Raw genomic sequence first — 21,307 nt, 5'->3', positions numbered from 1 at the left:
AATAAATTGAAACTGTAATTGGCGTGTATTACTGGATGCACTTTTACTTTAGTCTTTTTCCTCAAAGCACTATTGCTTCTTTGCTAGTCACAAACATAGATTATGTACTATCTCACCAGTTGGATACAGTGACTGGAAATACAACTTTGCCTATGAGCTACAGGTTGGTGCTGTGCACTGGAGCAATGTCTATCAGGCACGAAACCTGCCCAGCAAGTGGCTTTGCACTTTTGGGCTTTCAACAAGTTAGGTCTTTCGTGACTCTGATTCCCCTTTCTCCAGTCACCCTCACCATCCTAGTGGAGTTGAGGGCACAGCTCTCTGTTATTGTTGGGGTGTTTTAAGTTGGTATGACAGTAAATCAGAAAGTTACCTCTCACAAAAATTAAGGGATGCACTACTTGAACTGGGTAGCCTGTGCTAACATGCGACTATGCAGTTTTACTACAGCTGATTAAACCAAACTGGGTCAGTTTCTGATATGCACTTAAATCCATCTAAGTGTCACCATTATGGAAAGTGTGTATTGAAGGGCTTTTGATTGAGTACCAGAATAGTCCAAGCTGGGATGCAACAGAAAGCAGCAGAAACAAGGTTAAAATCAGCAAGTATTTAAAGACCTAAATTGTTCAAATCCTGGGCATGTTTTGGATCCATTCTTCTACAGTGAGAAGTTACATGCTCATATTCCTAATCTCCAGCATGCTGATAGTCCCATTTTGTTTTCTCCTTGTTATATCAGGACTGAGTGGGGAGCACAAAAGGCAACCATGTGGTTTGACAATGCAGAAGTTTTGACAGTAATACTGACCTAAGGGCTTCTTTCTCCCTTACTATTCCTGGTGTGCAGTCTTATATGACATCACAAAATTATTCTGCAGGAAAAACTAACCACTTGGTGCAAAATGACTTTCATCCAAGTCAGTCCCCTGATCTCCTCACCAAACAGCTACATAACTCCTCATGTAGGTGCTGGAGAATTCAAGGGGTCAGGGAATGAAGGTGCAAGAACCACTGCATCCAGCTTTGTACACAGAGGTGATAACTGTTCCCGTCACGACTGCCAAACTAGTTGATGACTGAGCAACCTGAAACTGATGCTCTGTAAATTGTAGTAGTTCCTCAGCAAGATGTAACTAAACAGAGGTAGAAACTTCTAGAAGATGCTGAGACCATCTGAAACAGGAAATGAGTAGGGCTGATCTGTAGACATATGAAGAGGAAGACTGCTGTCAGTAGCTAGCATCAAAAATATGTACGTGAAACACTTGGATTTAAAAATAATGGCATCTAAAATGAAGCTTTCATGAATAACAATACACTTAGGAGATTTTAAAATGAAAACAGTATCTGGGGACTAAATGACCTGGCTGTTTATAAAGATATTACTTGTAAAAAAGTATTATTCTGGCTTTTCAGCAGATGTGTTAAAAAAATCATGGCTTCCACTTTGAAATGAAATAGCATTACATCCTAACAACAGGGTGTACAAGAGAGCAGCTCATATTCCCAACACCCACACTCTTACACCTTGTGCTGACAATTTGGAAATGGGCCTACAGGAAAACCGACAAACATCAGCGTGACAATAAAACATGAGTGTTTGGGAGGCTGCTTTAATTTACATGCTTTGCTGGTTGCTTTTCCTACTATGGCCTTGATCCCTTCCTGCCCCCTTAATATAAACTGTAATTTTTTCCTGCCCATTAAACACAAAGTTCTTGGAAAAGCCTGCATAAATTTCTGACATCCCTCTCAAACGACTGCTTTCCTGTCCTCTAGTGCAAGCACCTGTACATTTTAGAAAATAATTTGGCCACTAGCATTTGCAAACATTTGTTTTTCTATCTGGCAACAAATAAAAGCTCATTTCACATGCAGTATAGAAATTCTGGACTGAAGGCACTCTACATATTCACAGTCATAACCCATTAAGGTATCATCAGCTACCAGCACCTTCTAATTAAGTGGCTCCATACCAGAAAATAGCCAGCAAAAACAGTTAAAGCAGCTCTGATCATTTCGGATAAGAGACTTGCATAAGCAAACAAGAAGCTGGCTGACTTGTTGCCTGCATAGCACGTGAGCTGAAGAAGTGGCAAGGAGCCAGGTTTTGAGGTTACACACCACAATACTTACCATTCCTTTGTTTTTGACATCACTGGCTAGCCAAAGAGTCCTATGGAAAACAACCCAGAGAAAAGTGCATTAAAAAGAAAAACACTCTGGGATGTCTTGGTGTGCACTTAGAGTCCTTTTGGCCACTCATAAAAAGTAAGGGTTTCACAGTTTAAGACATCAATGATAACATACAAATCAGTAGTTAAGCTTGACCATAAAGGATAAAGTTTTACTCTCCATAAGCACATTAGAGATTGGAAAGACTTAAACAAGATTGTCACAGGAAAAAAAGCACTTCTACAGTACTATTTAGTGGAAAAACCTGTTGTTAAAACTGTGCTGCATTATTTGTGCGCTTTGAGGGTATTTTCTTAAATAAAAAGTTAAAGTAAGAATTAAAAAGACAAAGTCGAAGCTAGTTCCCATTAAGATTGTCTTGGAACACATAAGTCCCTTCAAAAATTATGATTTCTTTCAGTTTTTGTCACTAGTAAGTTCTCCTTTTTAAAGCCAAGAATCAAAACAATACTCATTACTGGGTCATTGTCATTAAACCTCCCTTTCCTATAAGCACAGTGCTGCTATTGCCCTCCTTTCTAAGTGGTAGCTGTTTCTCAGTACTGTCTGTCTTGTCTCATGCAGAATAGGACTGATCCACAGTACTTAAATCAATAAAGTATTTTTCTTTTCGAAGAAGTATTTATGGGAGAAGTATTCCTATAGGTTCCAGAAAACTCTGGTGTCAGGCCTCACAAGGGGAGGCTCACATCTGGAGTAGGACTGCAGAAAAAAGTAGGTTGGTAGGTTTATTGCAACCATGACAAAAAGGAAAATACTTGCTGCTACCCACATACTGTGTGATTTCTATCTACGTTACCACAAATTATGTGCGTCAAGCCTGTCACACTGCTTTGGGTTTCATCAGAGTGCACGTGAAACAGCAATCTCTTGCTATATTGATGTTTTTTAGTGTTGCCCTCAGAAAGCATACCTTATTTTCAGGAGCATTAAAAGCATCTGATAAACATTAAGATTTTTTTACACCTGAAGAGTAATAACAGGAAAAGTAATATGGTTTACAGTTTGTCTTGCAACGGATGCCTAGCTTTCCATCACGAAGGAAGCAAACCCTAGCAACTCATGAGTAGATACATGAGATGGTAAGTCAGTGTTCATACGGAGATGCTTGCCATGGCCTAAGGAAGGATTTTTTTCCCGCCTCCATCCCTCCTTTTTCAGTTTCAAAAGTTAAAAAGAAAGGATAGTCAGGATAATTAATACAAAACCCCCATTTCTGTAGTGGCTTTTGGTAAACAAAAGTGGAGTAGGCATGTACCAGTTAAATTTAATTGAATGGAAGTGCACTGGCTGGCTAATTAATTCTCTATCACCACCTACAGATTATTTTTTTAATAGTGTCAGCCTCCATGCATTTCCTAGCAAAGTAGTATACATTGTCTTTTTCCCCCAAGGCAGATGACAGTGGGCATTTGGAGGACAGACAATTACAATCTGGAACTCTATCCCACATGGTTTAGAAATACCTCGAAGCTGGGCTCCACAGGAGTGGCATTGGCAGAGATTGCTTTACAGGAATCCCTCCTGCTGGCAAAGAGAATGGTGATGTGGTTGGTTTTGTCCTCACCATCCAACTATTCTGCTGTTTTCTTACTAGCAGGATCAATTAAATGTTATCAATAACAAACAGTTAGGAAAAGCATGCTAGCAGAATGCAGTTTGCAGCTCTGAAAAAAAAAGGCAAGAAAATTCCCTTCTGACTTACATGGAGCACTAGCTCATTTTCAGCTTGAGGATTCAAGGGTGCATGGTTTAACTTCAAAATTCTTATTAATATTCTCATTGACTGTATACCAGTGAGATGTAAAAAAATGCAGAAAAATAGCTTAGTTTGGTTGACTTTTGGTTTTGATTAAAGAATCTGGAACATACTATGACCAGATGATGTTTTGACATTTCCTACCAATTCTTGGAAGACATTCTCTATTTGTCTTAAAAGAAAATACACTGATTTCCTGTAGCAACACTCACATGCTAAGTCACCTTCTGTAACCCCAAAGAGGCTGATGAAGAGTGCAATGAGGAAGGTGCACTCTGTGTGGGGAAAAGGAACTGCTGTGTAGTGGAACTTCTGTGGCTTACACAAGTGGGCAGGTAGACATAAATGAAAACTTCCTCTCTTTCCTCAGTGCATCACACGTTGAGTGGGAGGATAAATATAACCTGAATTAAGTGTTGATTCTTCTTGTTTGTTAAAAGTGTTCTTAGCACTCCCCATTCTACAAGAGTACTCCCTTGGATTTACTGATCCTGTTCTCTATTGCTATCATAGTGGAGTAATTGACATCCAATTCACATCTAACTGATGAAAAGCTTTAGAAGATTCACAGGTGACAGAAGAACTTAGAAAATGGCTCCCCTTTCTATCATTGATAGCTTTTTCAGTAAGAGCCAATATTTTTTATTTTCAAAGTCCATTTTGATTTAGATGTCATGGAAAGAACACACATCTTTCTTGTCATTCATTTATTTTAATATACTGCTCAAACTGGAGGGTCTGATAAATTCTATAGAACAAAAATGTCTTTGTGAACGTTTCTCATGAAAGATGCTTGGTGGAGTGCTGCAGTTTGTATGCATTTGAATTTAATGGTGAGGTACTGCTGCCTCAGATGGCAAAAATCAGCTTAAGTCCCATTGACTTCAATCAAATAAGTAAACTATTCTGTCATCTTCCTGGCTTTATAAACTAACCTTGAAAATATCTTCAAAACTCTTGGTAAGAGACATTACCAAGCTATCATGAAAGGAAGCCAAATCATACTATTTAGGAATCTGGCTTACAGTTAAGTGTTAAATACCCCTTCACCTACTACTAATGCAAAGTATTTTCAAGGGTGTGTCTAGTTTTATGCGAACCTTCATCAGCTAATTTACTCTGCAGTCAGAAAGGTCTGTAGTCAGGTAATTAACTCATTGTTTCTTTGTAGGCAAAGCTAAAATCCTTTGCTGCCAAAATCATTCAGCTCCTGAAGGAATGGACTGAAACTTTCCCCTATGATTTCCAAGATGAAAAATCCATGAAGGAGTTGAAGGAGATTGCTCACAGGATCACACAATGTGATGAGGTAGGGGTGGAGGGGAGAAAAAACACTAAGTGGGAAAGCAATATTTGTCAACCTTTATATATATTTTATTATATTATATACAAACCCTTGCTCCTGCTTGCAGTATCATCTAAACAGACTACAGCAGTAGTTGCTAAGCTGTCAGTGCAACTGCAGAACATGGGCTGAGCAATGAACTTAATGGTGCATTAGCAGAAACTGTCTGTTTATAATCACCAAGTGTAAGAGGAAGAGACAGAATAGTCACGACGATGTGAAAAATGGATGTGGTGCAGAGGGAGAAAGGAAAGAACAGTGACTATAATGGCACAATATAGATAACTTTTATAATGAATTATGGACGGACCATCCTTTGTACTTTGTTACTACTCTATATGCAAGACGTATCAACTAGTTGTATCAAATGTACTGTTGCTCAAGGTGAAGATGATTATTTAATAATTCATTCCTAGCAATAATCAGCAACTGTTTCATTGCTGTGAAGTGACATACACAGTATTTCCACTGTTATTTGAGCTCTACTAGCCAATCACCAGTCTTAATAGCTCAGAGTTTCTAGCCTATGAAGAAAGCTAGACCTCACAATAGGCTTTTCTAAAGCAAAGAAATAAAGCAAATTCAAATAAAACAAGAGCTGTTAGTTTTCTGTTTGTTTTTTGTTTTATTGGCTTTTTTTTCCCGCCCAACACTCACAAAGTCTTTAGTCATTGAGAATGTCACTGTAACTACCAATAGACAAAAGGAAGGATATAATCAAGATCTGCAAGGGAATTAATTGTAAAGCGTATGAACATGAAGGCTTACTTTATAGACGTAGAAGCTTCTTGTTTTTAAACCCACAACTTCAAGATATTTGAGAACAATTAGCAGGAAATGGGAAGACAATTGTATTATGTGTTTTTGTTGATTCAGGTACAGGGAAAAGGAAGAACAACAGGTTTGACGGCACTGCATGAATCAGTGATAGGACGCAATACAATTAGGTGTTACCAGCTTGTCAAAAGGAAGTATGTCACTGTTGTTGCATCAAAGCTGTTTACCTGGATGCTGCTATGAAAATGTCAGTGCCTTAGTAGGAGGGGAAAAGGAAATAGGATTATAATATGCCTTCTATTCACTTTGTAGACAAGGGTGAAGAGGTGGATTTGGCAGAGATGCTACTGTGAAAGGGGACTTGGGAGAGGTTTTATTTATCATCTGTATCTTAGCATTTCATTTGTCTGTTGTTTTGAACTAGAAAGAAGTTGCGGCCTTTCTTTCTCTTTCCCTTCCCTCCCACTCAGTTATATATGAATAAATTGTCATTTGAGAAAAATACATCTTCATGGAGTGGCTCAGTGCTCTGGTGTCAGAGGCATCTGATGACATCCATTAATTACAGCATCATCGTATTTATCATCCCCTTACGAAGGCTACAAGTCAAGCTTGATCCATGAAGAGCTCTGCCACATCTGACCCCAGGAAACATAATTTGACACTGACAAAAAGCAACTCTTGCTCTCAGTATTTGTACCCATACTTTACTTCTGCAAGGGATTATGGTATTGGTTTGGGGTTTTATTCTGTATTTTAAAACTTTTCCAAATCCCCTTTGGACACTATTCTCCATACACAGGATAGAAAGTAAACTGAGAGCTCTCACAAAGGGGTCAGGTGCTTGTCCCAGTGCCCTCAGCGTACCAAATAGCTATAGCTACAGCCAGGGCTGCAGCCCAAATGAAGTACAAATGTCCTGTTTAAACTCAAACAAGGACAAGTTATTGTACACTCATTGACATATTTTCCAAAGTTGGAAGAAAATTTAAGACTAGTAATGAAAGGAAACTGCTAAAATTCTAGGGGCATTTGTTTAAGTATTAAGATACTAATAAATTCACAATAGCTTAAGCAAGCCATAGTTTTTCTTGTCACTGCAGTTTTTTCACTTTCACATAATATTCATGATGCTCTCACCTGCCTTCAAATTTGATTCTCTATGATCCACATCTAGAACATTTGCCACCTCTTCCTCCCAAAGACATGAGTAAGTTCAGGCATAGCAACTGAAGTCAAATGATTTACAATAGAAAGCTCAGCATACCAGAGAACAGAATTAGCACTTTATTTTAGTCCCCCCACCACTCTCCCTTGACATTTCTAACACTTGTAGCACAATATCCGAAATGGCTCCAGCCAGCTGCTGTTCAGCAGTAATCCAGTTGCCTCATCAAGACGAGCTGCACTGCCTTCAGCTTTTCATTTGATTTCACTTGGGAGTCAGATTATTGCCTTGTAAAGCAACATTCTGACACTATTATAGCTTAATTATAGCATGCAATATACAAGTATTTGGTCGTCATCGTCTCTCACATCTGCCACATAATTTCAGTCACCACTGCACATTAGTGGCTTCTTGGAACTATCACAGATTCATTGCAGTTCTTTCTCACACATCCAGTTGACTGGCAGAAACCAACACAGCAGGTTGTAAACTAACCGTTAACCTTGTGGCTAACTTCAAGAGAAATCATTTGCATGAAAGCAAGAGAACAGTTGCGTAGGAAAGAGAAAGACTGCCTTTGGTGGAATTAGTTTTTCCATGCATGGGAAGAACAGGGTTGGAGAACCTGGGTCATTTAAAGTAGTAACAGGAAGAATGGAGGAATAGGAAAGTGATCAAGTTAGCCCTTTGGGGTGGACCTCAGAGAAGTGTATATAGGACACAAACAATCAGTGGTAGAAAGAATTCAGCTTGCCCTAGTTGTCAAAGCACTGAGTGGATGGATTGTATTTCTGTGGCTCACCAGCATGTATCCTTATAGATCCTATGTTTAAAATCTGCACTTGATGAACAGAAAGGCATTTTAGTTATCCAAGAATATGATTTATATTGTGCTCTTAGCTAAATCTTTAGATGCTATAGTTGTTCCAAGCCAAGCCAGTGTATTCCTGGACATAATGTGAATTCCCTGGATTCTGCCTGGGCTAAATAGACTTGATCATCAGTGGGTCTGATCAGAAGGAGAAAGTGCTTTTTGGCAGTTGGTACATAGAGAACCCAAAAAACCTCGTGCGAGCAAATCTACCACCTTTCACTACATCTGCTTTTAAGCTGTTTACCCTGATGCCTTTGAAATGAGGTACTAGCCAAAATCTGCCCCAAGGAGTGGACCAGCCAAGCAAGTGAAATAGAGTTGGGAAGGCAGGCAGACATAACAATGTCTTTATGAAGTTGTGCAGGTAGTTTGGACAGTTTCATTTGTCACAGGATGATCAGCTCAGATAAGTTGAAAGAAAATGGATAATAGGCATTTCTTTTTCCCAGTCAGAACTTCTTTGGCGATCTGCATCTGCAAGAACTAACGGGTTTTAGCAGTCATTGTTTCTGCCTTGTGCTTAGGAAAATGGAACAGTGAAAAAGATCATTAGCCAGATGACACAGAACCTCCTGATGGCCCTCTCCACGCGGAGCCAGTACCAGGAAATCAGAGAGAAATTCCGGCAGCCTGTTACTGACAAAGGCACCATCCTCAAAACCAAGCCACAGTCAACTCAAAAGGACATCTTGAGTGTATGCTGTGACCCTCTGATCCTGGCACAGCAACTGACCTATATTGAACTGGTGAGACACTAATTTTCATGAATTATTTCGTTTTCCATGTACTCATCAATATGAATTTTGCTATAGCTTCACTGAAAGCCTCTCCTGTTTCAATCAAAGAATACCAAGTAACGAACAAGACCAGTTAGGTACACCAATAAACACACTCACACATCTTCACTGTAAGGAGATTAAAGTTACCAAAACATTCTCCTAGCTTTGGCTTTATTGATGTGTTTTTCACTGAACTCCCTGTTTGTCCGTACAGTGACAATCTCTTATCTCTCCAAACACAGGAAAGGGTGAGCAACATTTACCCAGAGGATCTGATGCAGATTGTCAGCCACATGGACTCCCTGGATAATCACAAGGTACAAGAAGGGGTACAGAGGGAAAAAGAAACAAAGAATAACCAGTGTAAATGACCTCCATGATTCAAGTATACCCTGTGCAAGAAAGGCTGACGCTTTCTAACCTTCTTTAAGCTCATGCCTTAAGAAATACCCAAAAAAGATTTTATGAAGACATGAAAAGGAAGTTATCTTTTGGTATGTTGACTTTATCATGACATACAGGATAGGATTAACATGTGGCCTGTTCTCTTCTAGTGCCGAGGCGATGTGACCAAAACCTATAATTTGGAGGCCTACGACAACTGGTTCAATTGTCTCAGCATGCTGGTGGCTACAGAGATTTGTCGGGTAGGTATTCTTTGAAAATAAGATAGCAAAATGATCCTGGCCTTAAGAACAAAAGGCAGGCAGTGGTCTAATAGAGATTTAAACATTACTAGTGCAATTAAAGATAATAGCATTACTCAAGCATTAAATTATTTGCATGCTTATATGATTAAGAGTCCATGGCTATGGTTGGCTTTGCATATATTCTCTAGTTTTATGTAGCTTCAATAGTAGCATTAGTCATGCAGTGAAGTAGAACTTGTGTGGAGTTTGAGCCAGGAGCTCTTTTCAATTATTTTTTTTTTAAATATACCCATAAATTCTCAAAGATACTTATCTTTAAACACAAATTTACCGATAAACAGCTGTTCTTCCACTGCATTTAGATATCATTAGCACTGTCATATATTCATTCTTGTTGTAGAAAAATCAGGAATAAACTTTCTTCAGAAGTCTGGAATGAAAGTGGACTACTGGAAAGTTTAAAAAAAAAGAGGGGTAACAGCCTTATTAGAGTTTAAAGTAATTTCTATCATATAAGCAGCAAAGAAATGGAAGGTATACTGCCCCAGAAAACCTTTTTTTTCTTTAAAAAAAAAGGTGTGTTCATCCTTTATGGATTTCTATTAAGATGCACCAATTCTATCAAATGGGAAATTTCCTCCCTATTCCTGCTTGATCAGTAGCTCTTCTGTGGAAATCCAGTTGCCTACTGCAGTTTCATGTGTCCGATATATTGATCCTAATCTCTTAAGCTTTCTTGCTCTCACAGAAGCTTACTACAAAAACACACCAAGGTATCTTCCAGAGCTGGCCAGTATGGTCAATACATGTAGTAAACCAGTCAAACAAAAGGTTTTAGCATACCAAGGGCTAAGACAAGCCATTGACTACTGAACCATTTTCTTTTGATATGGCACAGAAACTGAAGTATTTATGTAAGAGGTTATTTTGAAAAAAGAAAAAAGGAATTCCCTGGTGAAGGAATCTGCAGTCACCACTCAGGAGCCTTTTTTTTTTTATAAGCCAGGCCGAACTTTTAGAACTAAATATGGGAAAGATTTTGATGAATAAACATAATCTAGGCAATAATACTACTTTAAAAAAAATAAAAAATGATGGCTTTTGGAAACAAAGTTTGGAGAGTGCTATATATTAATTTTGCTTTGCCATTTATAAAAGAATCTGCAATGCAGATGTTCAGCATCACTTCCTAGATCCTTTGCATGTTTGCATGAGTGGGGATTTGTATATTTGATCATCATCAGTACCTGCTCTTAAGAGGTCATTTAAGAGTATAGACAGTAAAATGAGAAAATCAGGACATGGCGATTATTCTCTCTCACATTCAGGTTACATGCCCCTGGTCTTTAGTCTGTCCACTACTTTCCCCTCTTCTTCAGGGGTTTAAATTTTTTGCATATATGAAGCTGCTATCAGAAAGAATATTATGTCCTTTTTCCAGTAACAGGAAATTGCTGAAAGTGTCCAGCTTGTTTATACAAGATTCCCCAAGACATTGAACTTTATACATAAGCAAAAATTTACAGTCCCCCCGAACTGGACAAATAATTGATAGTAGCCCCAAATACTTTGGCTATTTTATTAAAAATTAATCTTAACAAAATACCCTCAGGCCTATATCATCATAAGATTTAGCTGGATAAAGTCTTGAAATGTCTATTCAAGCAGCCTGTTACAAGGCCTTTGACTGAACATCCCATCCAAAATTCAGGCCATCCCTTCCCTCTTAACAGATATTGGGGTTTTTTCAGGTTGTGAAGAAAAAGCAGCGTACAAGAATGGTGGAATTTTTCATTGATGTGGCAAGAGAATGCTTCAATATTGGAAACTTCAATTCAATGATGGCTATTATCTGTGAGTATCCTTAACACAGCTGACAAAAGGCACACCATTTTACAACCTGATTGGCAAGACCAAGCCCATACTTGCCCTAAACTGGCTGACCACATCAGCATGCACACTTCTACAGGGGCAGTATGCACCAGTGACAGATTAATGTGTGGGTGCATGAGTGTTAGCTACAACTTTGGTTTGCCAGAATGAACTGCCTTCCACTGTGTGGTGCTGATACACAAACACAGTTACATTAGCCTTATTTTATTTTTTTTCAACTGTTTCCTTCTTTGTCTCTTCTCTTTCCATTCAGCTGGCATGAACTTGAGTCCTGTGGCACGGCTAAAGAAAACTTGGTCCAAGGTCAAAACAGCCAAATTTGATGTTTTAGAGGTATGTCTAAAGTTTAAACTTTATATAGAAATCCACCAAGTAGTGATTCCACAGCAGAGGTTTGGATGAAATCAAGTCAGAGATCACAGAGGCACCTCTGTCAGTGGTCACCAGCATACAAATATTAGAGAAAGCGTTTGCTGAATTTCAAACTCCCTACTTGCCTGCAAAAAAAAAGTGGATGCAAGTTTTCTTTAGGTTATTTCTTCCTAGCATATTTTTTCCCAATTTAACATCAAGGTACTTTTCACTCAAGTGAATGCCATTTTGTTATCCGTAAAACTAATTAGAGTACTCCATCTAGTGGAGATCTGAATGAAAACAAAACTTAATGGAAATAGTAATCAGAAAGACTGGTGACAGCAAGTTAGAATTTTGTTTTTCTTCCATTAGTCATTTATCATTTCCTTTCAGTCTTCCATTAACCACTGAAGCAAAGCATAGATATAAAGCCGATACAGAACACTCCTTTCAAACAAGATAGAAGTTAGAAAAACCTGAATCCAGACCTGATCAGTATAAGCTACTCTATCTTGAAAGTTTAAAAAGGAGCCCAACAAATTCATAAAGAATGAACACTCTGATTGTTAGATCAAAGCTTTTGATATTTAGGTAACATGTATTACCTGACTGCCTTTTATCCCCCATAAAAACAGCATCACATGGATCCATCCAGCAACTTCTGTAATTACCGCACAGCCCTGCAAGGAGCAGCACAACGATCTCAGACTGCCAACAGCAATCGAGAGAAAATAGTCATCCCAGTTTTCAACCTGTTTATTAAAGATATCTACTTTCTGCACAAAATACATACGAACCGCTTGCCCAATGGGCAGATAAACTTCAAGGTAAGACTTTGCATTATAGAAACTGTAATGCTAGTTAAGCATTGTACATTACAAGCATTTGCCAGTTTCGAACCTCTAACTCATTATATTACCAATTCCTTTAGCGTTGCTGTGATCTAGACATAAAGGGACATCATTATCTAGGGGAAATGATCTCACCAGATTTCTGTGAAAGCTAGCCCTTGCGGTTGCCATGTATATATTACATATCCAGTAGATCCACAGTTGCTTATACAGAAGAGAATCTATAAAACTGCTGGAATGTAATTGCCTTCAATTAAAAGATTAAAGTATACTTAGATAGAGGTTTGTTTTTGTTTTTTTTTTTTACATTAAATGGGACAGAGGCACTACAAAACATAAAATTCACATAAGCAGAACTGATTGGAGTAACATTAATTTGTTACCAAAACTGATGCATGATTGAGAAGAAAATAAGAATTTCAGAAGCCAACCCTCCCCAGCATTAAAAATTACTTGAGGAATACAGAAGTAGTCTAATGTTAGCCAACTGGTAAGGGAAATCTCTTCAAGGAACGTTGTGAACATTTAAAATAAAGGAAAACTTGAAATCAAAAAGTGCAAGAATTTTAGTGTACCATGTATAACGGCAGACAACAGTTCGTCACTCCTCAGCCCTGCACCTGCCTTATGTTCAAAAGGGATTGGGGGCAGCAGAAGGCAGGAAAGAAAGCAAAGTAAGTTTTGCTGCAGCAGCAAGCCATCATATCTGATCAAATTATAATAGGTAACTTCACCCTAAATCATCAGCGTTAGCTGATTTAACCTCATCAGGTTAGCTAGCTGTAAACACAACACATAACCAGCAAATGGATTTAGCAGATCTTCAGGGGAGTTTCTATAGGTTCTGGATTCTCTTCCTGAGTAATAAACATACATGTCCAAAAGACCGCAGCCTGTCAAAAGTACTTTTGAAAATTTTTTTGTCATTATTCAGGCTCGGTAGAGGGAGGGGGGGCACACCGAATATACAAGGCAAACCCTAAGTAATTATGCTTTTCTTAAAATCCTAGGAAGGAAAGGATATCTATAGAATCTGTGTTTTACTTTGATTATTTCTTAAAATTTTTAAGTGCTTTATGAAAAAATCAGGTATGTCACATTTCATTGAAGTTGAAGGTTGGAAATGTAAAAAGTAAATAAAAATATTTACTGACTAGTTCCATTCGCAGGCTAATTTAGAGATAAGACACAGAAAACAAGCCAATAGCACTGTTATATGGGAAGAAAAGGTTGATGATGAAAAGCATTGAATACGAAAGACCTGGTAGTTAACAGGGATACACTATTGTAAACTTGAGAGGCTAACCACAGATGATGAATTAGGAGCATGAGGGCAAGGACAGAGCAGTAAGAAGAAAGGATAATAAGGAAGAAGACTGAGTGAGGGATAATAAAAGAAAAAGCATGAATAAGAACAATTCTGAAATTGAAACAAAAGAAGTAATATTTGAAAGAAAACAAATATGATTTTAATAATATTCTTTTAATTACCTCATGCAGAAATTCTGGGAAATTTCAAGACAGATTCATGATTTCCTGACGTGGAAGCAGGTTGAGTGCCCTTTTGAAAAAGACAAGAAGATCCAGAGCTATCTACTCACAGCACCCATTTATAGCGAAGAAGGTAAAATCCTTTATTGAACACTATAGTGGGTCTTCCCACTTGTTGAAATGCAGACAGAATATACACGTGAAAAAAATTAACATGCAAAAAAATATTTGATAAGTATGTATTATCACTTGTGTGTCGGCTTCTGATGAGAATAAACTTCATTATGAAGTCTGCTAAGTTACACCTGCTATATTGTAACTGTTTATTATTATTTTTTCAGTTAAGGAACCCATGTATCTGATTGCTCTTATTTTATTTACTAGCTCTGTTCATTGCATCCTTTGAAAGCGAAGGTCCAGAAAACCACATGGAAAAAGACAGCTGGAAAACACTCAGGTATAAAGCTTCCTCAGAACATGAGTCTTTTTGCATGCAGGCGCGCGATCATCAACTTCCTTTCTCCTATTTCCATATCCAGTTTATGGCCATTTTACCCCAAATAGACTTATTTGTTCTTCAAAATTCAAATCTGAAAAAATTCAGTATGGCTTGGATTTTGATACAGCTTTTCCAGCCAGGTCAGTTGAGGTTGCAAGATCACTGCTGGGACCATGAAAGTGAATATGCTTTGTTTAGGCTATCAATTACAGTGAAAGAATCTACATTTGTAGCAGTTTCCAGACATGCTTTTCTCAGGGGAGCAAATATATAAAGATACTAAGAAGGTACTATCATTTATCATACCTATGCAGTTACAAATCTTATAAAAGGATGAAATTTTACGTGAATACCCTAATTTTCAGCCTACTCTTAAAGGAGAAAGTCTCAATGACTACTCCTTCCTCTTTGAGAGGGGGAAACACTTCTTCCATATGCATGATGAGATCAGTTAATTTAGATGAGATTTCTTCTAATACTAAGGTCAAGGCAGAAAGAGAGATTTAGACCTATGTAAATCATGTTAAACATTGAGATTTGCCCTATCTGTACCAGATAAAGAATGAAGAAGTCTGTATGTCCTGACCTGCAGATGAGATACATTATGACCGTATTATCCTAGACCAGAGACTGTTTCCCAGTGATCCCAGCATTTCTTAGGAAGTCCACATGAGCTTTTCACTTATGACACCCATCCAACATACCTTGCATTAAATCCGACGCTGTTCAGCAAGAAATAGTTTAGGATGACAGAGGACCATGTTATTTACCCAAGCACATCTTAAGGGCCTGAAGTAATGTTACAAAGGTTAAATTGCCATTTAAAGTCAGCATCTTTGTTGGAATGCACAGATGTATTCCAGTTTATAGCAGCTGAAAATACATCCCTTGAAGAAAGGCTTCCAGCTAATGATGCAAGACAGATCTATTGCCAACCTTTACCAAAAGCGTAAGACTTTTTGTCATGATAGAAAAGGTAATTTTCTTTCTTATTACTACTTCTTCTAGGACAACTCTGCTTAATAGAGCCTGAGATTTTTGGATCTGATCTGCAGACTTTGAAGCACATCGTATGAATGTGTTTTTACAACCTGAAAGACTTGGACTGAGCTAAGACAGACCTCACTGGCTGAGGTCTCTTTTGTATATACAGTAACTTTTATGAAATAAAATGTGGTAAATATTTCACATGTCAACCTTAAGGCACTTAAGTGAAGGGGTTTTGGTTTTTTATTTTAAATACAAGGGCAGGGCCCTGTTCTCAGAGATGAAATGTATCATGGGAGATGGTATCCCTGGGGAGATCTTATTCTATCAGCATCCAAATTTTTATTTTTTTTTTATTACTTCCACCAAAATAAATTAAAAATTAAAACACACATCCCAACTAAAGCCAGTGTTCAGGTTAAATACTCCATTGGACCAGTATCCTACAGAACACTCAATAGGTCTCTCTAGCATTGAGGTGAAGGGTCTCCTTCAAATTAGCGATACCCTTCACGTGTCAGTAAATGTTTGTAGAGTCAAGGCCTTAGACATCTGCCCTAAGCGTGTTCCTCTCCTACATCAGAAAATAGTGCCTTACAAGGTACTGATATCGTTTAGTGTACCTTCTATTACGCTGGACTGGAAGTAAAGAAAATAAAAATATGGATGTCTTGAAACCAGCTACAAAGTACTTTTTAAATAAAATGGAGAATATGGCACATGAAGTAGAGTATACCTGCCTGTAACATTGATGGTGCAGCAAACATATTTTTGTTACATGATTTAAAGAGATAAGATGGGGTAACTGCTGGGGGACGTGCGTTTGTGTGTGAGTATGTGTGCGTGCATGTGTGAGGATGCACACATGTCTAAGTTTTAATACTTTTGGGAACTATCCTTTAAATTCTGGCTGTCAGAATAGTTTGTGTTTTCCTTTTTAAAAATCAGGGAGGTTTTTTTCTTATGTTGAAAAGAAGGATGTCTAACCTAGATTATCTCTGCAAAACAGGCTCAATATGTTTTTTTGAAAACAGTTTTTGGAAAATAAAGATCATACACGAGCTAGGGAGAGGGAAGTAAACTCAGCTGTCCAATTTGAAGTTAAGGCTAAAATTTCCAGAGAAGCTTAAGAGTTCATCACCACTGAACTGGGCACTTAATTCCCTTGTTTCCTTTGAAAATGCTAGCCTGCACTTATAGACAATTAAAGCAAAGACCAACTTATATCAAGCTTTTTCTAGTATTTTGCAAGCCATGATTAACTGTCTGGGCCAGAACTCGTTGAAATCTGAGGAAAAACACCATAAGAAATGGGTTCAAAGGTTTGAACCCAAGTCAGTACCAAAATTAGAGATGAGCTGTAAACCTGCTGATGCTTACGATTTCTAATTTCTCCTTTTAGCCTTGAGTTTACACCTTATTTGGCTACCCAAATGAGCACCTGAGGAGCTGATATTAAGATTCAAGGTATTCATTTCCAGGAAAAAAATATACAGTTCAGGACTTACTTTCTCATCTGATCTCTGAATTAAGAAAATAAAAATAGGCTCAGATTAAAACCTATTTTGTTGAATGAACAAATTATTATCCATTAATATCTACTGTCCTTTCCAGTAATTGTTTCCTTAACGCTTGAGGGCTGGGTATTTGTAAAGACAATGACTTGAGCCAGAATATTAGATTATTTTTCTTTCCTTAAACAAGGCCCTCTAGAGTTCACAGTGGTTACAGCCTCCCTCATAGAGCCCCACAGAGGACCCCTGCACAAGCTTCTTTAAAAATGATCAACTAAGTAGATGGGGTTTATCTTATTCTGCCTTCTGTTAAAGAAGGGGCAGGACACTTGCTGGACCAAGGGTCCAGCAGATTCTTCTTGCCGAGTGCCTACAACCAAGAGCGGTGCCACTGTTTCATAGAGCATCCGCAATCACTTAGGAGAAACTATTTGCTGTATTGGCCCTGTAGTGTAGTAAAAAAATTAAAAAGCCTTCCCTCTCTCCCTGTTCCACTCCCCCCTTGACAATTACTTAAAATTAGAAAAGTAAGTTGGGGTAAGGAAGGGAGATAAATCAACACTTTGCTATTCCTATAGCATTGACATCAAAGAGAAACAAAAGCAAGTTATGCCATGAAGAAGGAAGAAATAGAATGCTAACTGTTAACAAGAACAGCCCAGAAAAGGGGAAGGGATAATTCTTATCATCTGCTGCTATTTTTCCTGTGCTGAAGTCCTGACCTTCAGCCCTGGATTAGAGTAAGAATATTTATACTGTATTATTACAGTGTTTTGCACTTTCAGAGATGTTCTAGCTAGTAACATTGTCGGACACTATAAGAGGGATTGTATATCAGCTTTGTTTATGTAATTGAAATTTAAAAGGGATGCTTAAAATTTAAGAAAAAATATATATTTGAAATGCAATTTTAGAACACTTTCTGTAAATGTATAAAAAAAGCTTTCACATGAATGTGCACTTCACTGGTCAATCAGTCCTAGTATATACTTGAAATCAACGCAGTATCCACATTGGTTCCTTTTTATTTTTCCTCCCTCAGTTTGATACATTCCTTATATACCGTGTTTTGCTATTCTGAGCTGAAATGCTAAATATAAAGCTGTACCATAAAGCAGGATATTCCGTGTTTGACTGGATGTGCTTGCATTAATAAAAAAAAAAACTTGCTTCAACCAGACCTAAATTTTTCCATGGTTATTTTTCACTTGCACACTGATCAAGCTACACACCAGCAGCTGAACAAGGGGAAAGCAACTGTGGAAGACAATATAGTCACAATGAACCAACTGATTACTTAAATTTAAGTTCCGAGTTATAAAGATACATTATGAAATATTTAAGTATCTTCCAACAAAGGCAAGAGCAACACTAAGCCAACAATATGCTGCCATTTCTAATGTGCTCTCTATAATAGTATTTTATGGATTTGATACAGTGTCCCCGTTTTAGAATATTTCCATTCTCTCAAAGTGATTAACAGTTCCACTATGTAAAAACATTTTGTGTGTCCTAAGAGTTGAATTTCATTTTTTTTTCCTCCCAAACATTTATCCTATTAACAGGAAAGCAGAGAAACGTTTGCTGGCTGCAGCACACCGCAGGGTTTCCTGTAGCAAGATTCTGTTGACATTTCAACACTCCAGGACCTTCAGTTGCAACCACTACCCTTTTTCATGCCCTACTTTACAGAGGCAAAGCCACCTCCCCAAGGTCAGAGAGGGTCTAGACAAGCACAGAGCTGTGAGGAGAATGCAGTTTTCCTAAGGCACTGCCCCAGTGCTCCCCATCCTACCCCCTTTCCCAGGGATAACCCTTAAAAAAGGTTAGGCCTTGCAAGTGCAGGAGCTCCGGAGATCCTGCAAGCATTTTTAGTGTTGAAAACTGGGGAAATTGGTTTGGTAACCAGACATCCACAACAGACTCCGAGTAGAACTGTACTACTTTCAGTCATCATGGCTCATTAGAAAAGATAATAGTGTTTACCAGCATTAAGAGGATCAAGCAGACAAGAGCCTTCCTGATGGCCAGTTCACACTCATAATTAATATGCATATTACATCCTTGAAAATGCACTTCCAATTACATGCCATCCAGTCATTAGGATAAATTAGCTATTTACGCAGGCATAAGAGTAAACAATAAAATTGCTTTCCAGGCACTTCACTGCCGTTAGAGCACACCACAGTATGACAAACAGTAACTCAACGCCAATAAGGTATCTTTAGTTACGATAGCAGCAACTTGATTTATCAAGTCAATAGCTCCCAAGAAACAGCTTTCTTCACGTAAATAACCCTTGTAGCAAAAGTCAGCTGACAAGTCAGTTGACAGCTGATACTAGCACATCTTTTGGAGGGAAATCAGTAATTCTTCTGAGGATGTACAGACAAATCCTTCTTCAGTCTACAGCACATACAACTTTATCAGGGCAACCCAGCTTCCCAACTAGTCAGAAAAGCCTGCAAACAGTATAGGGAAGAACAGTTTTGTCTTATGGCTCTCTGCAGCCATAAAATAGCACTGTGTGAACAGTGAGATATTTAAAAACTAAAAAAATAAAAAAATCAAATGGCAGAAATACTTTATCTTAACCTGTTAGTGCACGCTATTGAGGAAGTTTCCAGACCAGCAAGCATGCACACATAAGCAAAGTTGCTTTCAATTCTTCCTTCCATGCTTGTCCCTGGAAAGGCAGAGATAACCGGGTATGCTTTCAGGTCTTGGCACATTTCAACAGGCCTCCAATACAGGTTCCCTGACACTGCAAAGGTTTGCCTGCCTTCACTGCTCCCCAAGGTGGGCTTTGGAAGAGAGAAACAACATTCGGGGGTTTACTTCTGCAGTAATTTGGAGGTATGATCTAAAGTGTAACCATTTGTGTTACATTATTCATAACAGTAAAGAATTTAAATGTTTCTAGTATTTCCAATGTTACAAGCAATTTGTAACATCAGCATTTTCATGGCTTCTTGATACCACATTCTGCTTTTGCACAGAAAATGGATGCAGTTGATTGCTGCAAAAAAAACTTTGGGATATTAGTTTATTTTCATAATGAAATATTAAAAAGCAATCAAGATCTATGTCATGTGGGGACTGCTGATACAGTCTCAGACAGATACTCTGCTTTCTCCTCAGAAAGTGTGATGGAGGAAGAAATTCAAACCACAAGAAAATACATTAACTTAAAAATCCTAAGCCAATAAACATACTGTTTCTGATCTCATAGGATGCATGCCTTATATTAAGAATACTTAGGCTTCTAACAACTAATAATAATAAAAAGCACTTTTTATAAAAAGTTTTGTAAGAAACAGCATTTGGCAAAAACAGTATACAGTTACTTGAAGCTGTTAGTAGCACCTACCAGAAGAAAAAACACCCCAAAAACCCCAAAATCACAAACAAGCAAATAAAAACCCCAAAACCCAGGGCTGTTGCCATGCAGAGGATTCCAGTTAACAACCCCACCTGAACGCAAGTGAACACAAACCAACGCAGATTCCAAGATCCCTACCTGATCTAGGTCAGGCAAGAAGGAACTTTAAATTTAGTGGCAATTTTCTTCCAATATTTCTAATCTTATCTAGCTTCTTCAGATGAAGCAGGTATCTTAAAATTAATATAATTCTGTTTGGAGGCAGAAATCAAATAAGATCCAACAGAACCTCATTACACAGACAGAAAAGTACTTAACATCTTTTTAATTGCTGTCACATGAGCACACTAAGGCCTCTTCAGATTCTGGGGTGTATTAAATTCAAAGAATCTTGCTATCCATCAGTGTTGACATTGAAAGTTTCCTTTGAAATATTTAAACAACATCCAGTTGTTTACATCAATTCAAAGAAGATATTACTAACAACACTTCACCTGTTAAATTAGAGAAGCAAAGTGCAGCACATCATCAATTGCAGCAACACAGCATTGGGGGTCTCAGCAAGCAGAGCTGTAAATGATGTATTTGATAAAAGCCTTTAACGCTTATGGTACTGGCAGAATTTCATGAAACATTGACCTATTCATGTTTGTGGATGTTATAGCTTAACGCTGAAGAACTTGTCTCAATTTGAAAAAAATCACTCCCAAAATGCTTCAAAAACATAAAATCCAAGCAAGTAATGAATAAATCCACTAAGCAAAGCAAATCCAATTTATTTCCTA

At 37.9% G+C, this 21,307-nt stretch overlaps 1 protein-coding gene across 4 annotated transcripts in view; it reads left to right on the top strand.

Annotated features, from left to right (window-relative positions):
* The window catches only part of RASGEF1A (RasGEF domain family member 1A), a 170,520-nt gene extending 152,202 nt beyond the window's left edge, over window positions 1-18,318 (top strand). For all 4 annotated transcript variants that reach the window (XM_075758670.1, XM_075758673.1, XM_075758672.1 and 1 more), the window contains 10 exons: window positions 5,130-5,267; window positions 8,647-8,868; window positions 9,144-9,218; window positions 9,456-9,548; window positions 11,303-11,405; window positions 11,698-11,777; window positions 12,434-12,625; window positions 14,150-14,273; window positions 14,525-14,597; window positions 15,648-18,318. In XM_075758670.1, the coding sequence (XP_075614785.1) occupies window positions 5,130-5,267; window positions 8,647-8,868; window positions 9,144-9,218; window positions 9,456-9,548; window positions 11,303-11,405; window positions 11,698-11,777; window positions 12,434-12,625; window positions 14,150-14,273; window positions 14,525-14,597; window positions 15,648-15,672 (1,125 nt within the window). In that variant the 3' untranslated portion in view covers window positions 15,673-18,318. The remainder of the gene's footprint in view (window positions 1-5,129; window positions 5,268-8,646; window positions 8,869-9,143; window positions 9,219-9,455; window positions 9,549-11,302; window positions 11,406-11,697; window positions 11,778-12,433; window positions 12,626-14,149; window positions 14,274-14,524; window positions 14,598-15,647) is intronic.
* Window positions 18,319-21,307: the final 2,989 nt, after the last annotated feature.

The sequence above is a fragment of the Balearica regulorum genome, chromosome 7 (genome assembly GCF_011004875.1).
Source record: "Balearica regulorum gibbericeps isolate bBalReg1 chromosome 7, bBalReg1.pri, whole genome shotgun sequence".
Lineage (NCBI taxonomy): Eukaryota > Metazoa > Chordata > Aves > Gruiformes > Gruidae > Balearica > Balearica regulorum.
Note: the sequence above shows the minus strand (reverse complement) of the source record. Positions and strands in the feature narration are given on the sequence as shown.